This window comes from Enhydra lutris, unplaced genomic scaffold (assembly GCF_002288905.1).
Source record: "Enhydra lutris kenyoni isolate GAN:26980312 unplaced genomic scaffold, ASM228890v2 scaffoldscaffold30, whole genome shotgun sequence".
Taxonomy (NCBI): Eukaryota; Metazoa; Chordata; class Mammalia; order Carnivora; family Mustelidae; genus Enhydra; species Enhydra lutris.
Genome location: NW_019154114.1, coordinates 7,973,248 through 7,997,226, shown reverse-complemented (window position 1 = coordinate 7,997,226; position 23,979 = coordinate 7,973,248). Strand labels below are relative to the sequence as shown.

The 23,979-nt window shown below is 44.6% G+C and overlaps 1 protein-coding gene across 1 annotated transcript in view; it reads right to left on the bottom strand.

Moving 5' to 3' along the window:
- LOC111152924 (zinc finger homeobox 3) overlaps positions 1-23,979 on the bottom strand; it is a 156,034-nt gene that overhangs the window by 8,841 nt on the left and 123,214 nt on the right. The window contains 4 exon segments of the mRNA XM_022511667.1: positions 2-2,139; positions 3,431-3,533; positions 17,943-18,143; positions 18,351-18,484. Of these exon segments, the coding sequence (XP_022367375.1) occupies positions 2-2,139; positions 3,431-3,533; positions 17,943-18,143; positions 18,351-18,484 (2,576 nt within the window).

The following is a 23,979-nucleotide window of genomic DNA, read 5'->3' as shown; positions in this document are numbered from 1 at the left end:
GTGGCTCTGGGGTCTGGGGCCTCAGGGGGTACAGTTTGTCATAGTGCTCTCGGTACTGTTTAGCAAATCTCTCTAGCTGTTTAAAGGGAAAATAGTTTTGATGAACATGCTCTTGATGACTCTTTAAAATCAAGATGTTAGAAAACAACTTGCCACAGGAGTCACACTCAAGCTTTTCCAGATTCTCTCCCTGCTCAGTCTTCCCATTCTTCTTCTGCACCTTCTGCTTGTTCTCATTGTACTGAATGACCAGCTCAAAGCCAAAGTTCTCCAGCAGGGCCTTGGTGGCGTTCCCTCTTGCATCTGAGGCAATGCGTGGAGGGAGCATGGAAGGCTCAGAACTAGCTGCTGGTGCCAGCTCTTTCTTCTCTTTAGCCTTCAAGGCATCTGGCAGCGATTCCTTGGGTCCCGGGTTGCCCTCTCCCACCTCGGCACTGTCCCTCTCTCTCTGGCTTTCTTTTTCCTTTTCTTTGATGATCGGTTTGTTTTTCTTTTCGGAGTGCTGGCTGGGTTGTAGCAGGGCAGAGTGAGTCTGGGACAGAGAGAGCTGGCTTTGCTGTTGCTGCTGCAGGATCTGCTGGTGGCTCTGTGGTGGGATCTGAACCTGAGCCTTCAGATCGTCTAGCAGGCCCGCGCCTGTCCCCGTCAGTGTCAGCGCCCCGCTGGTCACTGGCAAGCTCACCTCGGGGTTGAGCTGGAACTCGGCGCTGGGGATGTAGAAGGGGAAGAGGAGGTGCTGCTGTTGCTGCAGTTGCAGCAGGGTCTCCGTGGTCATGGGGAAGTGAGGAAGCAGGGTGGGGTTGAACAGCTGGGACTGGATCAGGGCGGCCTGCTGCTGCAGCTCCTGCTGCAAGTGAGCTTGAACTTGGGCCTGGGCCTGGGCCAGGGTCTGTGCCTGCTGCTGCTGCTGCTGCTGCTGCTGCTGCTGCTGCTGCTGCTGCTGCCTGGATGCAATCATATCCGCCAGCTTCTTCCGATTGGCCTCCTTGGGCTCTGAAGGGGAAGTGATGTTGGCACCGATGGGATTCCCCAGGGGCGGCATCCCCACACTTTCAGTGGTCACTTGGCTCAGTAAATTGGAGCTCGGAGTGATGCCAGCGCTGCTTGGATTGGTGGTGGTAAAGGTGTTACTGCCACTGGTGCTCACGGGACTTGGGGTGGAAGAGCTCAGGGAGACACCGCTGTTGTTCGTCCCGTTGCTACTGCCACTTGCAGCTTCCAGCTTGGCTGCTCGGGCCTTGGTTTGATGCAGCACAGACCGCATGTGGATCTCCAAAGTGGAACTCTGGCTGTAGGCCACGTTACAAGTGTTACACTTGAAAGGTTTGTTGTCTGGGCTGCTGGTGGGTTCTGGCTGACCAGTTGCCGATTCCTGAAGGGCTCTCTTTAACTTATGCAGGTGGGAGACAGAATTGTAGTGCACTAGTAGGATGTTCTTTTGAGTGAAAGATTCCTTGCAGACTGTACACTTGTAAGGGCGAGAAGGGTCTAGAAATTTTTCCATGGTGAAGTTGGGGCCTTTTCTGAAAGGTAGAGCTCTCTTTGGCTCTGAGCCTGAATCTTCTTGTACTGACCCAGAGTCGCTGCCCGTTGGGCTCTGTTTGTCTTCTAAGTCACTCTCTTCCTCCTTGTCTTCCTCAACAATTATGGTGTGGTCCTCTGCCAGGGTAGGGTCTCCCATAGCCAGGAGGTCCCCGTTGGCCAGAAGGCCTCCATAAAGCTGTTGGATGTCAGCCTCACTCAGCTCCAGGTGGCTTGTCTCAAGGTGTTTTTTCAGAGCCTGAAAAGTTCGGAAACTACGCTGACAAAGACAGCACATTGTGGCAGCTCTGATCACGTGGTACTGAGAATGGAGCTGCAGCTTTTCAACGGTCTTGAAAGCCAGGCTGCACTGATTACAGCGATACTTGTACACATGGCGATCTGACACAGGCAGCTGAGGCCTCTTGGCATGAACCTCATTGAAGTGCGTCTGAAGAGTGGCAGAAGTTTTGAAAACCTGATTGCACCCCTTCTTCCAGCACAGGAAGCCGGAATCTTCTCTCACAGAGCCTGGGTCAGCAGAAGAGGGCTTCAGATCTCCACTGTGCTCTGCGCTTACGGAGGGCAAGATGTTCTTTCCCAGATCCTCTGAGGTTTCTGTAATTAAAAAAGAAAAAGAAAAAAAAGAAAAGAAAAAAAAAGCCAAGCCCAGTGATAAAGAAGGCTTTGTTTCAAGGATGGCACCCACAGCTATCTACCTAGCGAGTCCTTGTGAACACTGAATCTTATAGTAAGGGAAATACCCAATTGGAACACAGAGTCTCTCCACATAGCCCCTGAAAAGAGTATATACTATAAGCAAGTGCACATGAACAGAGGGGACTAAAAGGAAATAAAAAAGTTGCATTCATAATAGGTCTGTATCCTATCTTGGATCTGTTTTTACACGCCATTCAGTTGCTTGACTCAGAATCTTGAGTTTCTCAAGAACTGGTTTGAAGGTTACTGGTCTTAGACTGGATTCCCCTTTTGCGTGGACCTGAACTAAAAAATATGTGAATTAATGCTATCCTAAATTGTGTTTTAAATTAAGATAACTTGTCCATTGTAATATAAGAAATTTTGGAATATGTTTTTTAGCATAATTTGTTATAACTTTTGACTGACCTCTCTGTTCCATAAGAAATGAACATTCAACTGGCCATTAAATTATATAAAAATTATTTTCTACAGTGATGTCATCACACCCATATTCTGACCCTTTTAAAGTCAGCTGTTTACCTTCTAATATGGAAAAATTACAGGGTGGGCGAGTTGGGGCAGTAGTGGGGCAGAAGTCTTCCCAACTGAAATCTTAGCTGCTGACAAAAGGTCAAAGATGGAGGACAGCCTCCTCTAAGTGGAGGTCTAATGACCCATCTAGCTAGGAACCACTGTGGGGCACCAGCACATGTCTAAAACAATGTTCTTTCTAAATGTACCTCTCTGTAAAGTCCTAAGGCAATCCCAGAAGACTCAAAGAAGAACTCTGTGCAGAGGAAAGTTAGAGAGACAGCTAACCCAGTGCTCTGAATTCCTTTGCACGCTCCAAACGTCCCTAATAATTAAGTCCTAAGAGATTGTTTAACAGCTGAGAATGGGGAGTCACGGGTCTACTGACAATCTCTGGTTCTTCACTCCCTAAAAGTATAATCTAAGGGGAAATGTGTCCACCAAAATCCCACTAGTTCTCACTGTGTTTTCTTTCCACTTTAAACCATACGAATGGTATATAAATACATGCCAAGAGCCAGAGTATAAGGCAGGTGACAAAAGTGCCCCCACATCTCTTGATCAGTTACATTCACCTTAGGAGGACTGTAAGAATTCTTGGCACTACTGCTCAGTGAAAATTTTGGCCCAATATTTCACTTCGTTCCCATGTGTAGGGATCAAGAATGACACTAACCAGGCTGCTTTCCTGCCTCCTCCAAAGTGGAGTTCCCATCTCGGTCTGGAACAGCTGCTGGCAGGAACATACTGCTGGGCATCACCATCTCAGGGGTGGTCACCTGAGGAGTAAGAGGCAGAGAAATGAGGAGAGTCAAAGGGACAGGAAAGAGACACGAAATAGGGAAGTGTGTAAAAATTATTTAATAAGCAAAATTAGCCTTCACCAGTGTAAAGCTGGAAGTGTCACTTTTCATAGCTCAGTGAAGATTCATGTTTATTAGACAAAGCTCACATCAGTCAAAAGTGTTTCTACGGTTACATTCTGGACATAATTAGCAGTGCACACTTGAAGAATAATCTTATTATTAATATTTTTCCTTTATGCAGAATTTTGACTTTGATCACTGACAATGTTTTGTCATGGGCTGTGAAACTTCTTGTGCAACCAATTAGGTAGATAAGTTGAAAGGCCCACCTTAAGCTGCTGAAAACATAATAAGGGCCCTAATTAAATCATACCTAGTAAAGTACACTGTAATCTTGAAGCAGGGAGCATTGTAGTACTGTTTTCAAAATGTATTCAGGCAAGAAGAGGAGGGGAATAAGAGCGAAGGAAAGGGTAAGAAGAAAAGAAGAGAACAAAGAGAAGGCCTTAGCCTTCACAGACACACTGCAGACACACTGGCAGATTCTCCAGGAAACAACATTTTGTAACCCTTTAGAAGCTAGATCAAGTGCAAACGAGCATTTCTTACGACTCACTTCAGCCAGGATTTCTGCTAGAGTCTTTGCTTCAGATGCCCACCATCAGAGGGAGCATCTGGCCAGTGTCCCAACCACACAGGGTAGGTACCCTACACAGCATTCTACACCAGGGTAGCCTCACCTTGACCATGGCTATTTTTGCTAATATAGCAATTATAGCAATTCCAGAATCAGCCTGGATCAAGTTAGATCCTCAGACATTTTTCTCCAGGCTTCTCTGACATCTGGCCAGAAGTTTGCCTGAAGAAGTTACCATTTGCCCCACATTAACATGATCAACAGCCCTCAAATTCAACAGAACGATAAAAGGTTGTTCATTTAAAAAGAAGTAACATTCCGGGGCGCCTGGGTGGCTCAGTGGGTTAAAGCCTCTGCCTTCGGCTCAGGTCACGATCCCAGGGTCCTGGGATTGAGCCCCGCATCGGGCTCTCTGCTCAGCGGGGAGCCTGCTTCCCCCTCTCTCTCTCTGCCTGCCTCTCTGCCTGCTTGTGATCTGTCAAATAAATAAATAAAATCTTTAAAAAAAAAAAGAAGTAACATTCCTTTGCCTGCTATAGGTTAGAAAGGCAGTAGGCGATGATCTTGCGAAATGAATTAGAAATGGTCTCCTGTTTGATGACAGCCTGAGAAATGAACTGAAGAGGAAGTACAGTCACAACACTAACCTTCCTACATGGCTTCCAGCCGTACCTGAAGGCATTTTTTCCCATGAAACTCAGGTACAATATCTGTACTTGCTGGTACGGAGACTGGAACACCTACTTTACTGTTCAAAATTAAATAGTTTAAATAAATTACTATTAATTTTTAATGTTTTTAAGATCCTGGACTTGCTTAGAATAGCTGAGGACATGGTCCCTAGAAACACTGGTTGGCAGGCTGCATTGCTAGGGGAAACCCCGACAACTGTCCCCGTAAACACCAAAGCGATAACTCCTCAATACTTTTAGGGGTATTCGAATCATCTCAGCAACTCACACGCTTATAGGTGTAAAAATTAAGCAACAGGCACTACGGAGAAGGATTCTGCGAAAGCTAGTGTTTATGAAGAGCAGGTGCAGGGCAGGTGAATGTGCGTGACACAGAATTGCCGCTCAGAGACATCTGCACCCTCACACAAAGCTCGTCAGCAGCTGGTTAAGGCTAGCTGTTGATGAATCGTTAGGAATGGAGCAGAGATTGCCAAACTCATTCCATCCATTTTCTTTTTAATAGAAAGCATTTCTGACCAGTATGGTTGGGGAGTCCAGCGGGAATCCAAGAAGTGAAAGGTCACCGATTAATTTATAGTCCTCAGCCAAGGGGGAGCACGAGGTTGGGGGCAAGAGGGGGAGAAAGGGAAAGGAAAAAAGACTCCCCCCCACCTCCCTTCTCGGTTGTAGCTGCAGGATCAGTCCTTTCCAGGGATCTTTAGGAATTATGAAAAATGAATCATGAAAAATAAAAAAAAAACCCTACAGAGTAAAAAAGAATAAAATTATCTAACACCTCAGCTGCACATCATTATAGAAAACTGTGGGCTTTTTATACGCATTACAGTAAGGCAGACATCCCCTCTAACAGACTCAGTACGACGGATCAGTAATTGTTTTCATACACTTTAATTAGAAAAACTCAGATGGCTATGAATAATAATGGAAAAGAGAGACTTTTGCACTTGAAAGGTTGAAGTCAATCAAGTGTGAATGACGGCAAAAAAGAAAAAAAAAAAGACACCAATTCATCAGCCCTCTGTTGTCTCGCCGCGACTTTAATCATAATTCCTGATTGGGATTCAAGAAGGCAGTAAGCAGAGGTTCTTTGTCTGCCTTCACCTTCCATCAATTAACTCTTCCCGAAATATAATCATCAACCTCACATGCTCCTCTGCATCTTAATCTGGGCCTCCAAACCTGTAAGTCTTGCCCCATATGTGTTTAAGTAATTACTTTTATCTACCTGCATCCTCTCATCTGTAGTGTACCCAAATTCTCTCTGGAGGGAAAGAAAAGGTTTGGTATATAAAATTTTGATGTGCACGAAACTCTCAGGAGGCAAAGAGGAAGATCCGGAAAGGGCATCGTGAGGATCTAGATATTCTGGCGGGGCTGACCTGCGCTGGCTCTCAACAGAGAGGGGTTGAGAACGGAAGCCTCCTTCCTGCACAGGCTACCGGAGGGCCCCACAGCGGCTCTCAGACACTGACGTTCTCGTGCCCGTGTCCATTCCTCCCTCTCCTACTAGCTTTCACGGGTTCTCACTCAAACTTTGGATGTTTTGTAAAGAGCCATATAGTCCTTCCAACAGCTCATGAAGGGGGGTCCCTCGTGAGGCAAAGGAGAGTTGGCCAGCATTCCTTCAACACTGGCCTTGGCATCCCCCTTGTTTTCCAGTCCTATCTGGCTACCAGATGGTGTGGAAGGTTCAGACTGTTTTAGCCACAGCATCTGATGGATAGCTCAAAGTCATGGGAGCGGCAGTCACTCCCGTGTGCTGAGCACAAGTTCTGTGAAGACCTTCCCTTTCCCTAGGTGCACCGCAGCGTCCAGGCTATGAAAGGACACGGCCTGACTGTGGCGTAACCAGCGCCATCCCAGATGCGTCCAGACCTCAGCAGCCCTCAAACACCTGGATGGCACCGCATCCCCTGCAGAGAAAAACACGCATGCAAACAGTCTTTCCTCCCTCCCGCCTCTCTCCCTCTTCCCACTTCTCCATCCCAGGCTCAGAAACCAAAGAGAAAGTTACAGGTTTGGAGAGGTGACAGTACACAGTCAATAAAACAGGTACACTTTCTACATTTCACTATACCACCCTATAGATTTCTTCTAATAATCTGTACACCCACGGACATTCAGTATGTTAAATTTATGTCCCCAGTACTCGGTGTATCGAGGGGACCCAAGACTGTTAAAACAGACTTTTGGGGCACCTGCCTGGCACAGCCGGTTGTGCAACGGACTTTTGGTTTGGGCTCAGGTCACGATTTCAGGGTCATGGGATTGAGTCTCGCGTTGGGCTCAGTGCACAGTCTGCTTGGGATTCTCTCTCCCTCTCCCATGCCCCCACCCCACCTACGTGCACACACACTCTCTCAAATCTTTAAAAACTAAAATAGACTTTTAACCTAACGTATAACAAAGCTTGCTCTAGTAAGAAAATTCAATTGATTAGAGCCGTTATTTCCTCGGAATTTGGGTCTTCCAAGATTGGCCTTGGCAGTCAAAGGGCAATTCTGTGATAATCTTCTAGATACCACATATGATTCCCCCCCCGAGTATGCAGGGCTGATGGGCATGTAGGAAAAAACATTCATCTGATCTGGGGTGCTGAGAATCAGGGAACAGTAGCTCTGCTATCTTCCTAACAAGTAAAGAGATCTCATATATACAAGAAAAATGTGAAGTTCTGTTCTGATGCTAGAAATCTTCAAGTTTAAGCAGTTCTCATAAATAACAATAGAAATAAAACGTTCCACACTGCTACTGAAGGTCTTAAAGCTTAAGCAATTTCAAAATAACTTCATGCTAAGAAGGGTGGGCCTCAAGTGACTCTGCTCACCCATCCATTTGACCACCATTCACTATATATCGTACGGGATCCCTGTACTGCACACTTGCAAGATACAGTGAGACACAGTCCTTCTGCCCAAGAAGCTCACAAGACAGAATATTACCCTTTCAGAGATTATAGCCTCGGAAAATCTGATGAAGGCTACAGATGCCTAAAGAAATAGTTTCACACAGAGACTACTGCAGAGAATTTCAGGAAACCACAAGCTCCCCTGGGGGAAAATCCATGGACTCAAGTTAACTATCTTTAGATAGTCACCCAGAGGTGACCTGGGTTCATAAACACTTAGGTTCCTACCTCTGTTGGGTTCACCATTGTTCTGGATTATGATTTGATGCCTTTAAAGCGTCTATCAGGTGAGCTGGACCCGAAAGCCCTAAGGACACGCCTTATGAACCCAGAGGCTTGGATGTGGGTCTGGTCCCTATTACGATATTTGGGAGGGGCTGCTGGTATTTATTCTTTCTTGGTGAAAGAAGCTGGAGTTATCAGGGGCCTTCCTCACTTCTTGTTTGCGGCAGGCCACAGATGTGGAGTGGTCAAACACAGCGCCTCACGCAGCCAAGGGGTCTAGCCTGTTAAGTTCTCATGGGACTGTCCGTGCAAATTCACCTCTCAAAGCCACCTTGTCTGAGGTTAGACTGATACAACCAATGTGTTCCACATGCTGGAAAGCAAAGACATTTTCTTAGAATATGTGTTGAATCTAGTTTCCCTGAGACCCTCATCCCTACAGCCTTAGTTGGCACCGCTCACCTAACTAGGGTAACTTTCTGAAAGGCTCCTTGTTACAAGTGAAAAAATACATTCACCCAAAACCTAGACTCCCAAGGAAGGCTCAAATCCTTCACTTTTCAATGAAAATCAATAGAATGAAGAACCTCAAGTGGAAGGAAAAAGAGGAAAAGCCTCAGACACAGGTCTTCCTGATGCAGATCTGGCCCATCTCTTCCTCCTTGTGAATAAGGAATTGGTTAGGTTCAAAAAATGAAGTTAAAACCCACTGCCTCCAAAGCTAAGCATTTGAGCTAGTGGTGCATCTGAAGGCTACCGCGGAAGTCGGGTTGCTCCCTTCTGCACCTAGTCAGCCACTAGGCCTGCCAGCGGGTCTCTGGACTTCTGCAGCCAGCAAAGCAGACGACCTCTTGGCAGCAGGGCCTCGGCCATTTTCTCTTGCTTTACTACCTTGCAAATGTGCCAGCCTGGGCACTGGACCACAAGAGGTTAGATGGCCTAGTTCCTTGCTCTTGTTTCCTTCCTAAAATCCTTTTTTCTTTCTTCTTTCTTTCTTTCTTTTTTAAATGTAAAACTCATGAGGAAAAACTTCAGGGCCACGTTCACATTCTTGTGGGCCAGAAACCAACATATTCCTAACCTGAGTTTAAAAACTAAGAATGAGAAAGACCCAAGAAAGGAGGTGAGTGAGAGAATGGGAAACACAAGAACAGTTAACACACACACACACACACACACACACACACACGGCAACAGCAAAGAGAGTGGGGAAGTAGAATGGATTGGAGAGAAAAGCTTCATTAGACTCAGAGAGGCAAGCAGTGGCAGTATACCAAGGTCACTTCTAATTTAGACCATCTAATTGGCAAACAGGCTCCAAATGGCTATCATCTCACAGGGTTTGGAATTAATGAAGCCCGATTATTTTCATTACCTTCCTCTGAGATAGAGACAAAGTGAGAGAGCTGGTACCCACGCAGGTACAAAAGCCGCAGGGCTGGTGGTCACCCGCTGCCCCAGTTAGGGGGGGCCAGCCAGCCAGCCTGTCCCAGAAACTCAGAGATGCAGACGCACAGGAGCACAGGGAGACACAGACAATGACAGAAGGAAATCACAGGAGACAAACTATTGCTTCTGAGTGGGGGCAGGGCAAGGGAGAGAGACGGATGGCGAGAGGGAGAAGAAAGCCACAGCCAGTGCAGGGTGCAGGGCCAAGAGCAGAGAAGGGAAATCTGTGCACGTACAGCAAATAAGGGATAATTAAGAACTACCAAAGGGAGAAAAGATGAAGGGCTAGAGAAAAAGGTGTTCCTGGGCTGCTGAGGACCCCACCTCCATCTCCAGTATGAGGTTATGTTTTGTTAAGTGACCGAGGAACAAAAACAATTTCCTCATATTAATGCTCCAAGAGCCCAGTGGTGTGTCCTGTCACTTAGAAGGACAGTGATCAATTAGAATAATTTAAGAGTATTGAAATGCATGGTAGGTGGCCCTTCCCATTCTCGTGTAGAGGCCAGAAACCACCCCCCCCCACCGCTACCCACCCTCACCCCTTCTTCCCCACAAGAGTGGGAATATGAAGGCACAGAAAAGCAGCTCCTAATCCCTACCACCAGCTTAAAATCCGTTAACTTCTCTGTAAGTAGGCAAGAGTTCTACGGAGCCGACACTGGGGGCAGCCTGCTCGGGCAGGTCTGGAGGGGCACTTGTCTTAGGCTTTATAGATTTCCTTCTTTCATATGACGTGTATAAAGACACTCTTTGGAGGTCTGTTTCCAATAGGCCAAGCAGAATGAAGTGCTGCGGGTGCAGTTTCCACAGTGGAGGACCAGAGCTGCGACTGTTCCCAGTGGAGAGTATTTTTCAAGCCCCTTCATCGGTAAAGAGAAGGGGGCCCATGGAAGACACAGATATGAGATGCAGAGCATAAGCAAGCAGCTGTTACCATAGCAACAGACATATTAGACACTGCAGGTTCCTGAAAGCTGTCTGATAAGGTATTATTAAATGAAGCCTCCTCAAAACACTCTCCATTTACAACTGAACGGAAAGACATTGTGTAGAAAGTAATCTATTTCCATTTATCAGGGCGAAATTTACTTTTAGAAGGACTGAAACCCAATTCAAGCCAAATCCTGCGACCTTGGACCCAGACAGCAGCAAATGTTTATCAGAATTTATAGCTTTCAATACCCTGGACATATCCGACGTCTATCAAGAATTGTCTATTGGGTGGATTTTGCTGGCTTTTCCGATTCTGCAGCCGACCGCAGCTGACAGTCAAACCATTTGGCAAGGAAGGAGAGTCACTCCTCTCAGGCCATTCATCCTGGCCACTCAGGGATGAAGCAGATGCAACTTTCTCCTCTTGGAGGATGAATGACCGTACACTGGCTATTCCTTAATGATGTGCTTTTAAAAATGGAGCTCTGATTTGAGGGGCATTTCGCATCATGCAGTTTTCAGAGTTTCCTGCTCCAGTTAACCAGGAACAAACAGATATACAGTCAGAAAGCCCAACCAATACTTTCCTATGGCCAATTTTCTAATAAAATTACAGTTAAAATACCCTCCAGGAGCAGGATTTTTAACCACAGGATTACTATAATCACTTAGTTGTAAAACAATTGGAAATTCCATTTTAACACCAAACTTTCCAAAAGAACATTGGCATCTGTTTTGATTCACAGGGCAAACGCCAACCCTAAGCTACAGCCACAAATTCCCCTCCAACCCTGGTTGCTCATCTTTTCCTGCTGAACTAAAGGATCAAGGTGGAAATGTTTCATCATCTCAAGGCAAACCGTCCTCATAGCTTGAAAAACCAATTCAATACTGATAGCCATGCAGTAACTCCCATCTTCTCACGTACAGAGTACCAAATCATCCTCACGTACACTTTTAAGAGTGAAACCCTTATATGATTACATTTCTCATAACTTTCAACTTTGTTTCTGAATCCATTAACTTCCTCTGGTTGCTAGCAAAGTGACTTCCAATACTCAATACATTTCCCACAATTTGCCCACTTTTCAGAAACACCTACATTTCTAATTACGAAAGCAATCCCATTTACAATTGCACCAAAAATAATTAAGTACCCAAGAAATAAACTTTAACCACTGAGCCACCCAGGCGCCCACCAAGAAATAAACTTAACCACAGAGGTGAAAGGCCTGTACTCAGAAAACTATAAAACACTGATAGGACGCCTGGGTGGCTCAGTCGATTAAGCATCTGCCTTTGGCTTGAGTCATGATCCCAGGCTCCCGGGATCATGGTCCCAGGGAGCCCCACATTGGGCTCCTTGCTCAGCAGGGAGCCTGCTTTTTCCTGCGTCTGCTGCTCTCCCTGCTTGTATTCTCTAACAAATAAATAAACAAAAATCTTAATAAAAAAAAAAACAAAAACCACTGATAAAAGAATTGAAGACAACACAAAGAAATGAAAAGACATTCCGTGCTCATGAAATGGAAGAACAAAACTTTTAAAATATCTACATGACTCAAAGCTACCTACACATTTAATGCAATCCCTATCAAAATACCAACAGAATTTTCCACAAAACTAGAAACAAAAAATCCTAAAATTTGTATGGAACCATAGAAAACCCCGAATTGTCAAAGCAATTTTGAAAAATAAGTACTGGAGGTATCTTAATTCCAGACTTCAAGTTATACAACAAAGCTGTAGTAATCAAAACAGTATGGTACTGGCACACACAAAAAAAGACACATCAATGAGAAAGAACAGAAAACCCAGAAATGAACCCATGATTATATGGTCAATTAATCTTTGACAAAGCAAGGAAGAATACATAAAGGGAAAAAGTCTTCAACAAATGGTGTGGGAAAACTGGAGAGCAATATGCAAAAGAATGAACCTAGACCACTTCCTTATATCATACACAAAAATAAAGTCAAAAGAGATGAAAAACCTAAGTGTGAGACCCGAAACCATAAAAATCCTATAAAACAGGGGCACCTGGGTGGCTAAGCTGATTAAGTGTCCAACACTGGATTTCGGCTTGGGTCTTGATCTCAGAGTCATGGCTCAAGCCCATGCTCAGTGGGGAGTCTGCTTGAGATTCTCTCCCTCCATCTCTCTCTGCCTCTCCCCACCTGTGCTCTCTCTCGCTCTAAAATCAATCTTTTTTTTTTTTTTTAAATCCTGTAAGAGAGCACAGGCAGTAATTTCTCTGACATTGGGTATAGCAACATTTTTCTAGATATGTCTCCTGAGGCAAGGGAAATAAAAGAAAAAATAAAATATTAGGATTACATCAAAATAAAAAGCTTCTAACATAGCAAACAATCAGCAAAAGACAACCTACTGAATGGGAGAAGATCTCTGCAAATGATATATCCAACAAAGGGTTAGTATCCAAAATATATAAAGAACAACTCAAATCCCCTCCCCCCCAAAAATAAGTCAGTTAAAAAATGGGCAGTTCATGTCTCCTGCCCATTTTTTGACTTGATTATTTGTTTTTTGGGTATTGAGTTTGAGTTCTTTATAGATCTTGGATACCAGCTCTTTATATGTAGGGTCATTTGCAATTATCTTCTCCCATTCTGTGGGGTGCCTCTTTGTTTTGTTGACTGTTTCCTTTGCTGTGCAGAAGCTTTTTATCTTGAGAAAGACCCAAAAGTTCATTTTTGCTTTTCTTTCCCTTGCCTTTGGAGACGTGTCTTGAAAGAAGTTGCTGTGGCCAGGTTACTGACTATGCTCTCCTCTAGGACTTTGATGGATTCCTGTCTCACACTGAGGTCTTTCATCCATTTAGAGTTTATTTTTTTGTATGGTGTTAAGAGAATGGTCAAGTTTCATTCTTCTGTATATCAGGTATCCAGTTTGCCCAGCACCATTTATTGAAGAGACTGTCTTTTTTCCACTGGATATTTTTTCCTGATTTGTTGAAGATTAGTTGACCACAGAGTTGAGGGTCCATATCTGGGCTCTCTATTCTGTTCCATTGATCTATGTGTTTTTGTGCCAGCACCATGCTGTCTTGGTGATCACAGCTTTGTAATATAGCTTGAAATCAGGAAACGTGAAGCCCTCAGCTTTTTCTTTTTTCAACATTTCCTTGGCGATTTGGGGTCTTTTCTGGTTCCATACAAATTTTGGGACTGTCTGCTCCAGCACTTTGAAAAATGCCATTGGTACTTTGATCAGGATGGCGCTGAAAGTATAGATTGCTCTGGGCAGCAGAGACATCTTAACAATATTTATTCTTCTGATCCGTAAGCATGGAATGTTTTTCCATCTTTTTGTGTCTTCTTCAATTTCTCTCTTAAGTGTTCTGTAGTTTCTAGAGTATAGATCCTTTACCTCTTTGGTTAGGTTTATTCAAAAGTATCTTAAGGTTTTGGGTGCTATTTTAAATTAAATTGATTTCCTAATTTCTCTTTCTACAGTTACATTGTTAGTGTATAGGAAAGCAATTGATTTTGCATCCCGCCACATTACTGAATTGTTGTATAATTTCTAGTAATTTGGGGGTGGAGTCTTGTGGGTTTTCCACATAAAGTATCATGTCATCTGTGAAGAGAGTTTGACCTCTTCTTTGCCAATTTGAATACTTTTTATTTCTTTTTCTTGTCTGATTGCTGTTGCTAGGACTTCTAGTACTATGCTGAACAATAGTGGCGAGAGTGGGCATCCTTGCTGTGTTCCAGACACTTCTCCAAAGAAGACATACAAATAAATGGCTAATAGACACATGAAAAAATGTTCATCATTAGCCATCAGGGAAATTCAAATCAAAACCACACTGAGATACCATACCTTATACCAGTTAGAATGGCAAAAATTGACAAGGCAAGAAACAACAAATGTTGGAGAGGTTGTGGAGAAAGGGGGACCCTCTTACACTGGTGGTAGGAATGCAAGTTGGTACAGCCACTTTGGAAAACAGCGTAGAGATTCCTCAAAAAGTTAAAAATAGAGCTACCCTATGACCCAGCAATTGCACCACTGGGTATTTACCATAAAGATACAGAGGTAGTGAAAAGAAGGGCCACACACAGCCCAATGTTCATACCAGCGGTGTCCATGTCAGCCAAACTGTGGAGGAGCCGAGATGCCCTTCAACAGACAAATGGATAAAGATGTGGTCCATATATACAATGGAATATTACTCAGCCATCAGAAAGGACAGATACCCAACATTTGCTTCAATATGGATGGAAATGGAGGAGATTATGCTGAGTGAAATAAGTAAGCAGAGAAAGACAATTATCATATGATTTCACTTATTTGTGGAACATAAGGAATAGCAGGGAGGACATTAGGAGAAGGAAGGGAAAAATGAAGGGGGAAAAATCAAGAGTGGGAGACAAACCATGAAAGACTAGGGACTCTGGGAAACACACTGGGGTTTTAGAGGTGAGAGTGGTGGGGGTTTGTGTTACCCTGGTGATGGGTATTAAGGAGGGCATGTATTGCATGGAGCACTGGGTGTTATAAGCAAACAATGAATCATGGAATGCTGCATCAAAAACTAATGATGTACTATATGGTGACTAACATAATAAAAAATTTTTTTTCAATCTTTAAAAATAAAAAGTGGGCAGAAGGCCTAAACAGACATTTCTCCAAAGACATCCAGACGGCCAACAGACATATGAAAAGATGCTCAACATCACTCATCATCAGGGAAACGTGAATCAGAACCACAATGAGATACCACCTCACACTTGTCAGTCACCAAGAACACAAGAAAAAGCAAGGTTTGTGAGGATGTGAAGAAAAGGAACCCTTGTGCACTGTTGGTGGGAATGCAAACTGGCGCAGCCAAAGTGGAAAACAGTACAGAGTTTCCTCAAAAAGTTAAAAATACAACTACCCTATGATCCAGCAATCCCACTACTAGGTGTTTGCCCAAAGAGTACAAAAACGCCAATTTGAAAAGCTACATATACGCACCCCTCTGTTTACTGCAGCATTATTCAGAATAGTCAGACTATGGAAGCAGCCCAAGCGTCCATCAATAGACGAATGGATAAAGATGATGTGGTAGGGCATAGATACACAACGGAGTGTTATTCGGCCAAAAAAACAAAAAACAACAACAAAAAAAAGATGAAATCTTGCCACTCGCAGCAACATGGATGGATCTGGACAGTGTAATGCTTAAGTGAAATAAGTCAGAGAAAGACAAAATACCATATGATTTCACACATATGTGGAATTTAAGAAACAGAACAGATGAACAAAGGCGGGAAAAAGAGAGGGATGCAAACCAAGAAAAAGACCCTTAACTACAGAGACCAAAATAATGGTTACCAGAGGGGAGGTGGTGGAGGGATGGGGGAAATAGGTGGAGGGGACCAGGAATACACTTCTCATGATGAGCACCGAGTAACTTATAGAATTGTTGGGCCGCTATATTGTACACCTGAAACTAATATAACACTGTTAACTCTACCGGAATTAAAATTAAAAACTTTTCAAAAAAAGATCTCCATTTCTGTAAACAACATCTCCATTATCTGCTGTGGGTATATCGGGGGCACAGGATTTTCAGTACAGGATGCCAAGTGCAACCCCTTTAGGGATCTCATTCCCCCTGCATAATTATGTTGTCAGGAAGAGGGTTTATTACCCTGGTTTCATTTATGAATTTTCCAGTCTTCTTATGCTCCCTGGCATTGTACACAGTTTTGTATGCGCAGAATCCTCAGTGGTAATCATAACAGTGGGTGTCCTACTGTGCATAGAATAACCCAGTAAGGCTATGGAATCACTTTCATCTGAGTCTGCAAAAAGGTTAAGAATCACTGCTTGAAAAGATGCTAGTGATTGACATCCAGAAATATCTTAGGGATTGGTTCCCCAGAAGCACAGTAGTACCACCTTGTCCTTTAAGACTCTGTTGGTAAATGAAGATTCATAATGACCACCTGATTCACTACGTGAAATGTACCTTACTTTTGCTGCTCTAAAAACATGACAAACAATGGATATTTGAAATATAATTTATATTCGAGTCCCTAGTGATATATAAATGAAACCTACTGTTTAATGTAAACTGGTCATACAGATTACTATAGCTCACATTTCGTAAACCAGATTCGTCTTCAACAGGAGAAATAACCAGCTGAACAAAAGAAAATGTCATTAAGTCTTAAAAATGTTTCCCACATCTCCTTCTGTTCCTTCAGGCTCCTATGGTTCCAGGCCATCAGTGGGAAGGGTGATGAGGCCTGAGAAATTCCCCTTGTTATTTCCAAGGTTGGTAAGAATGCCAATATCTATAACACAGAAACCCACCCATTCCAAGAAGATGGGTCTTTTCACAATGTTCACCAGTTTATCTGAAAATACCCATGGAAAGTGAATTTATACTTGAAAGATCTCTGAAATGAAACTTATGCTAGGTCACCTTCAGGTTCCCTATTGCCTGCTAAAGTTCTCTTGATGCATTATCAATTATATGTTCCTCACAACTAAACATCACTTAGAACGTTATGCATCCACCTTGCATAACCAAATGGGATAGGAAATGCCGAGAGGTTATATGCCTGTGACCTGCACATTATAACGTTAAATTCTCTAGGAAGAATACCTCTCTGGGACTCTTCAGACAGAAAGGCAATCAAATTAACTTCTTATTACTCCACTACTGAAATATGTTAGAGGTGAGAATAATTCTCTTTGGTTTTTCCTCTAGCGATCGGGAAAGGGCTCGCACAGCAGTCCCACCACAGAGAGAAAAGCAGGATATTAGTATGATCTGTAGTATTTTGAAAAATTTTCACATTACAATTGGATTTAAATCTTTACACTAAACTTTTGGGCCATGTTACAGTAGGTCACTCAGAGCCAGGCTTTTAAGCCTGTAGGTGCAGCAACACCACGTTCAAAATGCAAAGCTCTTGTCCATGCATCAACACGTGGCCGTCTTCCTGTTCTGAGCATCAAAGCAGCCACTGGAGAAACTCCATCACAGGGTCACATTTGTAGCGTTGGAAAATACGGGCTCAAGTTCCAACTCTGCCACTAACAAGTGGCATCAAGTCGGCTAACTTTTCTGAGTTTCCTGTGCTGTTAACGTAAACACGTCAGACTCTTACTCTTTGGAACAAAGCTGTTGTGAGGGTGGAACGAGCCTAAGAGCAACCTAGAACGTGACGGACTTACTAAAGGTTTGGAGAGTCGTAAGAACAATTTCTTCATGGGAACGGTTAATTCACCTAGACCTCTGCACCAGCCCGGGGGGGCAGGGGCGCTGACAAGGGAAGGCGGAGAACACAAACACCTTCAGTGCTCTGGGCCGCAGTCACCCCGTGGTCACGCCGAGCCGCAGGCAGGGACAGGAGAACCAAGGTCGCAGAACTAGGGTCATTTTTGACATTTCCAACGCTACGCTGGCTTTCTCATCCAACAACACGGAATCTTGTCCAAGTTCCTACATCACCTTTGCCCTCTGGGGAAAGCGACGCCCCAGGTCTCGCTGCCTTCTGCCTTACCGTCATGATGAGCTTCTCCACGCAGTCAGGCGCCACGCTGTGGAGGTGCGTGAGGTGCAGCTGGAGGTGGATCTTGTTGTTGAGCATGTCCTGGCACAGGGGGCAGCGCAGCATGGGCTGCACGGAGTGCTGCGTCATGGCGTGCACCCGGAGCCGGTTGACGTCGGCGTTGCTGTACTTGCAGTAGGGGCACTGGTACATCTGTGGGGGAACACGCCCACCCCTCTGGCTGAATATCCGGTTCCCACCAGTGCCTGGGTCTGCCCCAAGCCCGCCCACCCGAGAGTGTGCTCCCCCGCCCGCGGCCAAAAGGCCCCCCCCCCCCCCCCCCCCCCCCCGGCCCGCCCCCCCCCCCGTTGCCCACCCCCCCCCCCCCCCCCCCCCCCGCAGAGCCCCTTCCGGTCTCACCTGCTCTGGTTTGGTCTCCTCTGATGTTTTAGGTCGCTTTGAAGAGAGAGGAGATTCTGAGCTACCTGTGAAGGAGATGCGTTTGGAGGTTGCAGGAGAATCCGTCAGCTCCTTCTCTGCTTGGCCGGACGACGCTGGAAGAAAAAGCAGAAGACACGATATAGCAGCCAAAGACCAGGCCAGCTCCCAGAGGGTTGGTGCTGGGTGAAAATCAACATTCATTTATAGCACAGGATTTTCTCGAAACACCAAAATTCAAGTAGGATGAGCATCCGGACTGACTTATCAAGCACGCTGGAAAAGAAGCAAGTGTTCCTTTTTCCCCCATGAATTTCTGTCACTACTTTAACAACTGAACACTAAGGAAAAAAGATAAAGAAATGGGCTGAAATGCTCGGAAGTGGATTAAGCTAAATTCAGAGTACTGACTTCCCCCAATCAGGACACACTCAGCTGGCCGATGGGGGGCCTAAGTGGGTGGGAGAGTCTGACCAGTTGCTTTGCCAACTACCACACAACTCCAGAACCGACACATTCTGCTTCCACAGATGTAATCAACTCTGTGCTCCCAACCTGACTGTCCCAGGGCTTGGAATCACAGCACAGCATGTCATAGGAGACAAAATAAGTGTGACCTGAGAAAGGTTCACGTGGATCTGCATATAAATACTTGGGGAAAAAGTCAAGTTCGGGTTTAGCAACCTGCTTTCGGGGGAAAAAGTAATTGAAGAATGGAGTTAGGGCATGAATCCAACTTAAAATCTAGCCAATGCTCCAGGCATAAGCATTTATTCAGAGTGGGCGGTAAGGAGGAAAGTCCCCTATCTGCTTGCCCAAACCACACCCCATTCTACCAAAAAAACCTCAACAAAAACAAAAACAAAAACAAAAACCAACCAACCGACAAACAAAAAAGAAACGTACTGAGGAGAGTCACATGAGACTTAAGTAGTGAAGAGTGTGGGTAGGAGGAGTCCTCTGAAGCATGGAAAAGGATCTGGAAGATTTTGTCAAGAAAACCACTGGGTCAAGGGTTTAACGGCGGGTGAGGGGGGGGTCTCTCCATTGTAAACACAAATCCCAACATGGTTGGATTTGGTCATTCCAAAACCTGGTCAGTATTCAAAGGTTGGTTCTCTCGCGTGTTTTGGACACACAACTTCATTTTTCATAATTTTGCTAAAAATGATTACTAAAATCCGGAAGATGGTAGTGAGAAATCCATGCCCATCCCCTCGATGAAAAATAATTTGACAAGGTACTGAGGTCACTGGTTTAGAAAGCTTTAGAAAGCCTAATTTTTGCTCTTTCATAAAACTGCTGCCTGTCTCAGCCGGTCTAGTTACCTAGACTGTGTTTCCACTTTACGCTCAGCTTTGAAATCTGTTCTGACATGGATACCAAGATGCTGTCATTATAGATGTGTGCTTTAATAAACAATTTTAGAAAATCAATTTTATTCATTAAAATCATAAGGCCACAAATAATTTTGAAAAAAAAAATTGCTAAATGCAGGAAATATTCCAGGAAGTTGATGCTCTTCCCAGAATGCACATATTGTGACCTTTACACCCCAGTATCTTGGTAACCTGGTCTACATAAGTTTGAAGGGCATCTATTATTTAAAAAGTACAAGGACAAGCATTTTATACACAGACCCCTCCTCCTCCCAACACACACATTCATAACAGTACTTTAATCTGTCTCGAATCGACTTCAAACCCATTTTGCTCTTAATGGGAGTTATTCATTTTCACTTGAAAGGTAATACATGACGGCTGGATATTTAATGTGAGGGACTCGCCGCCGATTAACTTGGTGCTGTAGCGTTCCAGACCGGTTCCCCCACGGCCCACTTCCCATCTCCCGGCCCCTCAAGGAACCCCGTATCACAGGTTTCCCACCGCCCAGTGTGACGGGCTCCTACCTGAACACTCCAACAGGAGTCCTCAACTAATGGCTCAGGGTCTCAAGTGCCTCCCGACTCTTTATTCTCCATCATTTTCCATTTCTGCTTCCTGGTTACCCTCTCTGTATTAACAGTTCACATGCGTTCTGCAGATGGGGTGAGTGGAGGCACGACGTGATACTTACAGATGCTTACTTGGTACGGCCATCCCTTCCCCATTCCCACCCCCAACCCGCAGGCACTGGTTGGGTTCTGTGCTTAGTAAGGAAGAGCCGCTCTCTGCTCCTCCTTCCGCTAGAGGCAAACCAAGACGCAGGTGCCACTGCAAACACCCATTCCCCGTCTTTTTGTCAGTCCGCCTAACCTGAAAACAACACTCTCTTCTCCACGACCACGCACTCTCTTGGAAATGCTCTCAGTCTGCCACGAACCCCCCTTGTAGAAAGGTTGTCAGTTGCGCCACCGCACAGCCGCGTGAGGGGACGAGCACACAGGGCAAGACCACCCGACTCGTCTCTCTCACTGGGAACCGAGAGGCAAACACAGAGTAGCCCATGAGGCGTTAGCGTCCTCGTCTGACCAGAGTCCGCCCTCTCCCTTCAGTGCGGAACACATGGTGAATTGTAACGAGGTTGCAGAGGTGACAATTCTGGTTTCAGAAGCCACTATTCTCTCCCTTTGCATGGAGCAGGGAACTTTTATTACTTTTCTTCCCCCCCAAACAAACTGCTCTGGAATTCTAAACCTTCCTTTGTGAGCTCAAGCTAAGGAGTCCTATAAAGTGTTTTGTTTTGTTTTTTAAATAAAATCAGCATGTTCCCCCTTGTTCCTCTTTCTCCCCAGTAACACAGCAGCCCTGCTCTAATATGAAATAGTGCACCCGCTGTTGTAAAAAAAACTTCGGGAGCTCATCTCCCTTCTATCCCGGTCAGCCTGCATGTTTATTAGTCCTGATCTGGTTAGAAGTGGACATTAGCCACCTGCAGCTCGCGAGCTCGTTCCCTGAAGATAAAGCTGTGCCATTCTCGTAACAGATTCTATTAACACCCAGTTACAATTCCATTGTGTTTCCCCGGGTGATGTGGGGACGGCTCCGGAGAGTGAGGTTCCGTAGGCCGACAGCCCCCTCCCAGCTTGACCCCAGTCGTTACAATGTCAATCTCTACCAAGACATGGCATCGAGGTCTTTATATAATTTCTGTGGACATGCAAACAGTTTCGCAAGTTCTCTGTCAGCATGCTGGAAGAGGGCTGACTACAGGCCACAGACAGTCTGAGGTTTCCTCAAGCTGCTTCTCTCTGAATGACGTCAAAAGGGCCAGAGTCTCAAAATCAATTTCTATTTCAGTTCTGTCCCAGCACACATTGGAGGCCTAAGTAAATGAGGCTGTACGAATACAAAGAGAAAGTACCTTGGGTTTCTGCTTTGAAGACTTTTCTAAACTTTAAGGAGAGATGTCACAGTCTAGGAAACATTATTTAAAAAATCAATTACTGGTCACTTTAAGGCCACTATGACATCACAGTAATTAATTGGAAATACATGCACTTCAGAGACGAGCCTTAGTTTAAACAGTGCCTGGAACCTTTGGTTTATGCTGGCAACAAAAAGCCACACAACTTGAAGGGTTACTACCTGTAGTGGGTTTTATACTAATGACAAAATGAACTGGAAACAATCTAGGTCTCTTACAACAGGGGATGGTCAAGTAAAGAATGGTATTAAAGGACATTACAAATGAAAGCTGTGAATCAATGTAGAAAGTTCTTGAGAAGGCTAAGAAGAAAAATATGTACTACACCATGATACTACTACGGAAAAAAATAGGTACTAGAAAAGAAGACTAGGGTGCCTGGGTGGTTCACTCAGTTGAGCATCTGCCTTTGGCTCAGGTCATGATCCCAGGGCCCTCAGATCAAGTCCTGCATCAGGCTCCCTGCTCAGTGGGAAACCTGCTTCTCCCTCTTTGCCTCTCTCTGTGTCTCTCATGAATAAATAAATAAAAATCTTTTAAAAAAAGAAAAAAGAAAACTAGAAGAAAATGTTGTATTTTGGTAATGGAATCATGGACCACTTTCCCATTTTCTAAGATTATCAAGTAGTTGTATTATTTTTAATATTACAATTTAAATAGCTCAGCATTTAAATTCAACTGTCCATGAAAATGTTGATATTTGGATCCATACTGTGCAAAATATCAGGTGTTTTTTGTCTTTTTTTTTTTTTTTTTTTTTACTTTGCTGGTTAAAGCAATTTTCTCTTTTTGGCAGCTATGTCATATAAAAATATGTGTTAAATCTCAGCGAATCTTCCACAGGCAACATGCTGGGCTCCTGGCACTTGGAAGGGGATAGAAATGTGGCAAGCACCCACGTGAGTGCGTGCACTACAGATTACATACTCTCTCGAGCTAGGCAGATGGAATAGTGACAATGGGATGGTGGGTCCCAAGCCCTACCACAGACTGACCGGATGTAAGCTGTGCATTCCTTGCCACACAGACTTTCCAAGGAGTGAAAAAGCACTTGCTTGTCAGGAGTTAAGGTTGCCCTACCCAACTTGTCCCTGTCCTTCTTATAGGGTATGAAAAATTCCAAGTTGCCTTTCTGGGCCAAAAGCCATGCCACCGTTTCCTCCCTTAAACTGTGATGGGTTGGTCACCACCACCAAAAAAGACAAATACTAAGAGAGGCAGACCTGATTCATGACTCTCTGTCTTATTCTCTACCCAGAAGGCAAAATAATTTTATCCCAAAAGGAAACATAGCAGTCAACACATGGCTTCCATAGGGGGGGCAAATCATTTCTGCACGGAGACATCAACTTCCATTAACTGTGCTTTTAACCTATTGGGGAAGTATTTAACTTCTAAAAATAATTAATTCAAAAGGTACCCCTCTTGTCATACTTAATTAGAGGGGATGGGAGAAAAGGGGCACTAACCTAAAATCATGCAAGTTTTGCTTGCGATTTTCAAGAAATAGTCTTAGTTTCTAGGCACAAAAAATAATTAAAACAAGCCATGTAAAGTTTCATGTAGGAAGTGACTGACTTTAAAAAAGAGGGAAGAAGAGTACAAACTTATGGGGCTTATAGAATGACCAAGTATGGTTGAAAACAGCCTCTGGAACTTCACCTGTTAGAACCAGTCTTCCAATTCCAGTCCTCACTAATGAATTAAAACCTGAGTCACTGAAATTTTGGCCACAGGAAACTTAAAAGATGTATTCGCAATGCCACAGACCACCCATGGAGTTAAGGCCCCATGTGTCACCTGCTGAGGTGCTCTGTACTACTCTGAAACCTGGCAAGGCATGGAGTTGCTGCCTCATGAAGAAGAAAGCTTAAGAAAAATTGGAAATGAAGTTTTTTGCTTCCTCCAACTACCAGCCAAGACATCAAAAAAATCCAAAGTACATAAAAGTAGTTTCTCTGTTTCACGAGCAAAATTCATCTCGTGACTCAACACACCAATGGAGCTGCTGGCATGGCGGATACTCTGTGCCAAAGGCTAGCCTCCCTTTGGTCTGGGACCTCCCTCAGGGAGATCTGGCCATGCACTGCACTGTTCACGTTGCTGGGAAGTTTCTTCTGCGTTTCTTCTCCTCATGGTGGGGTGGCAAGGGATCCTCTTCCTTACGGGGGCTCCAAGGTGAGCCCACTGAGGGCCTAGGCTGCTGCCCAGGAGAAGCCAAAGGCAGCCGCCACCTCCACGTCTC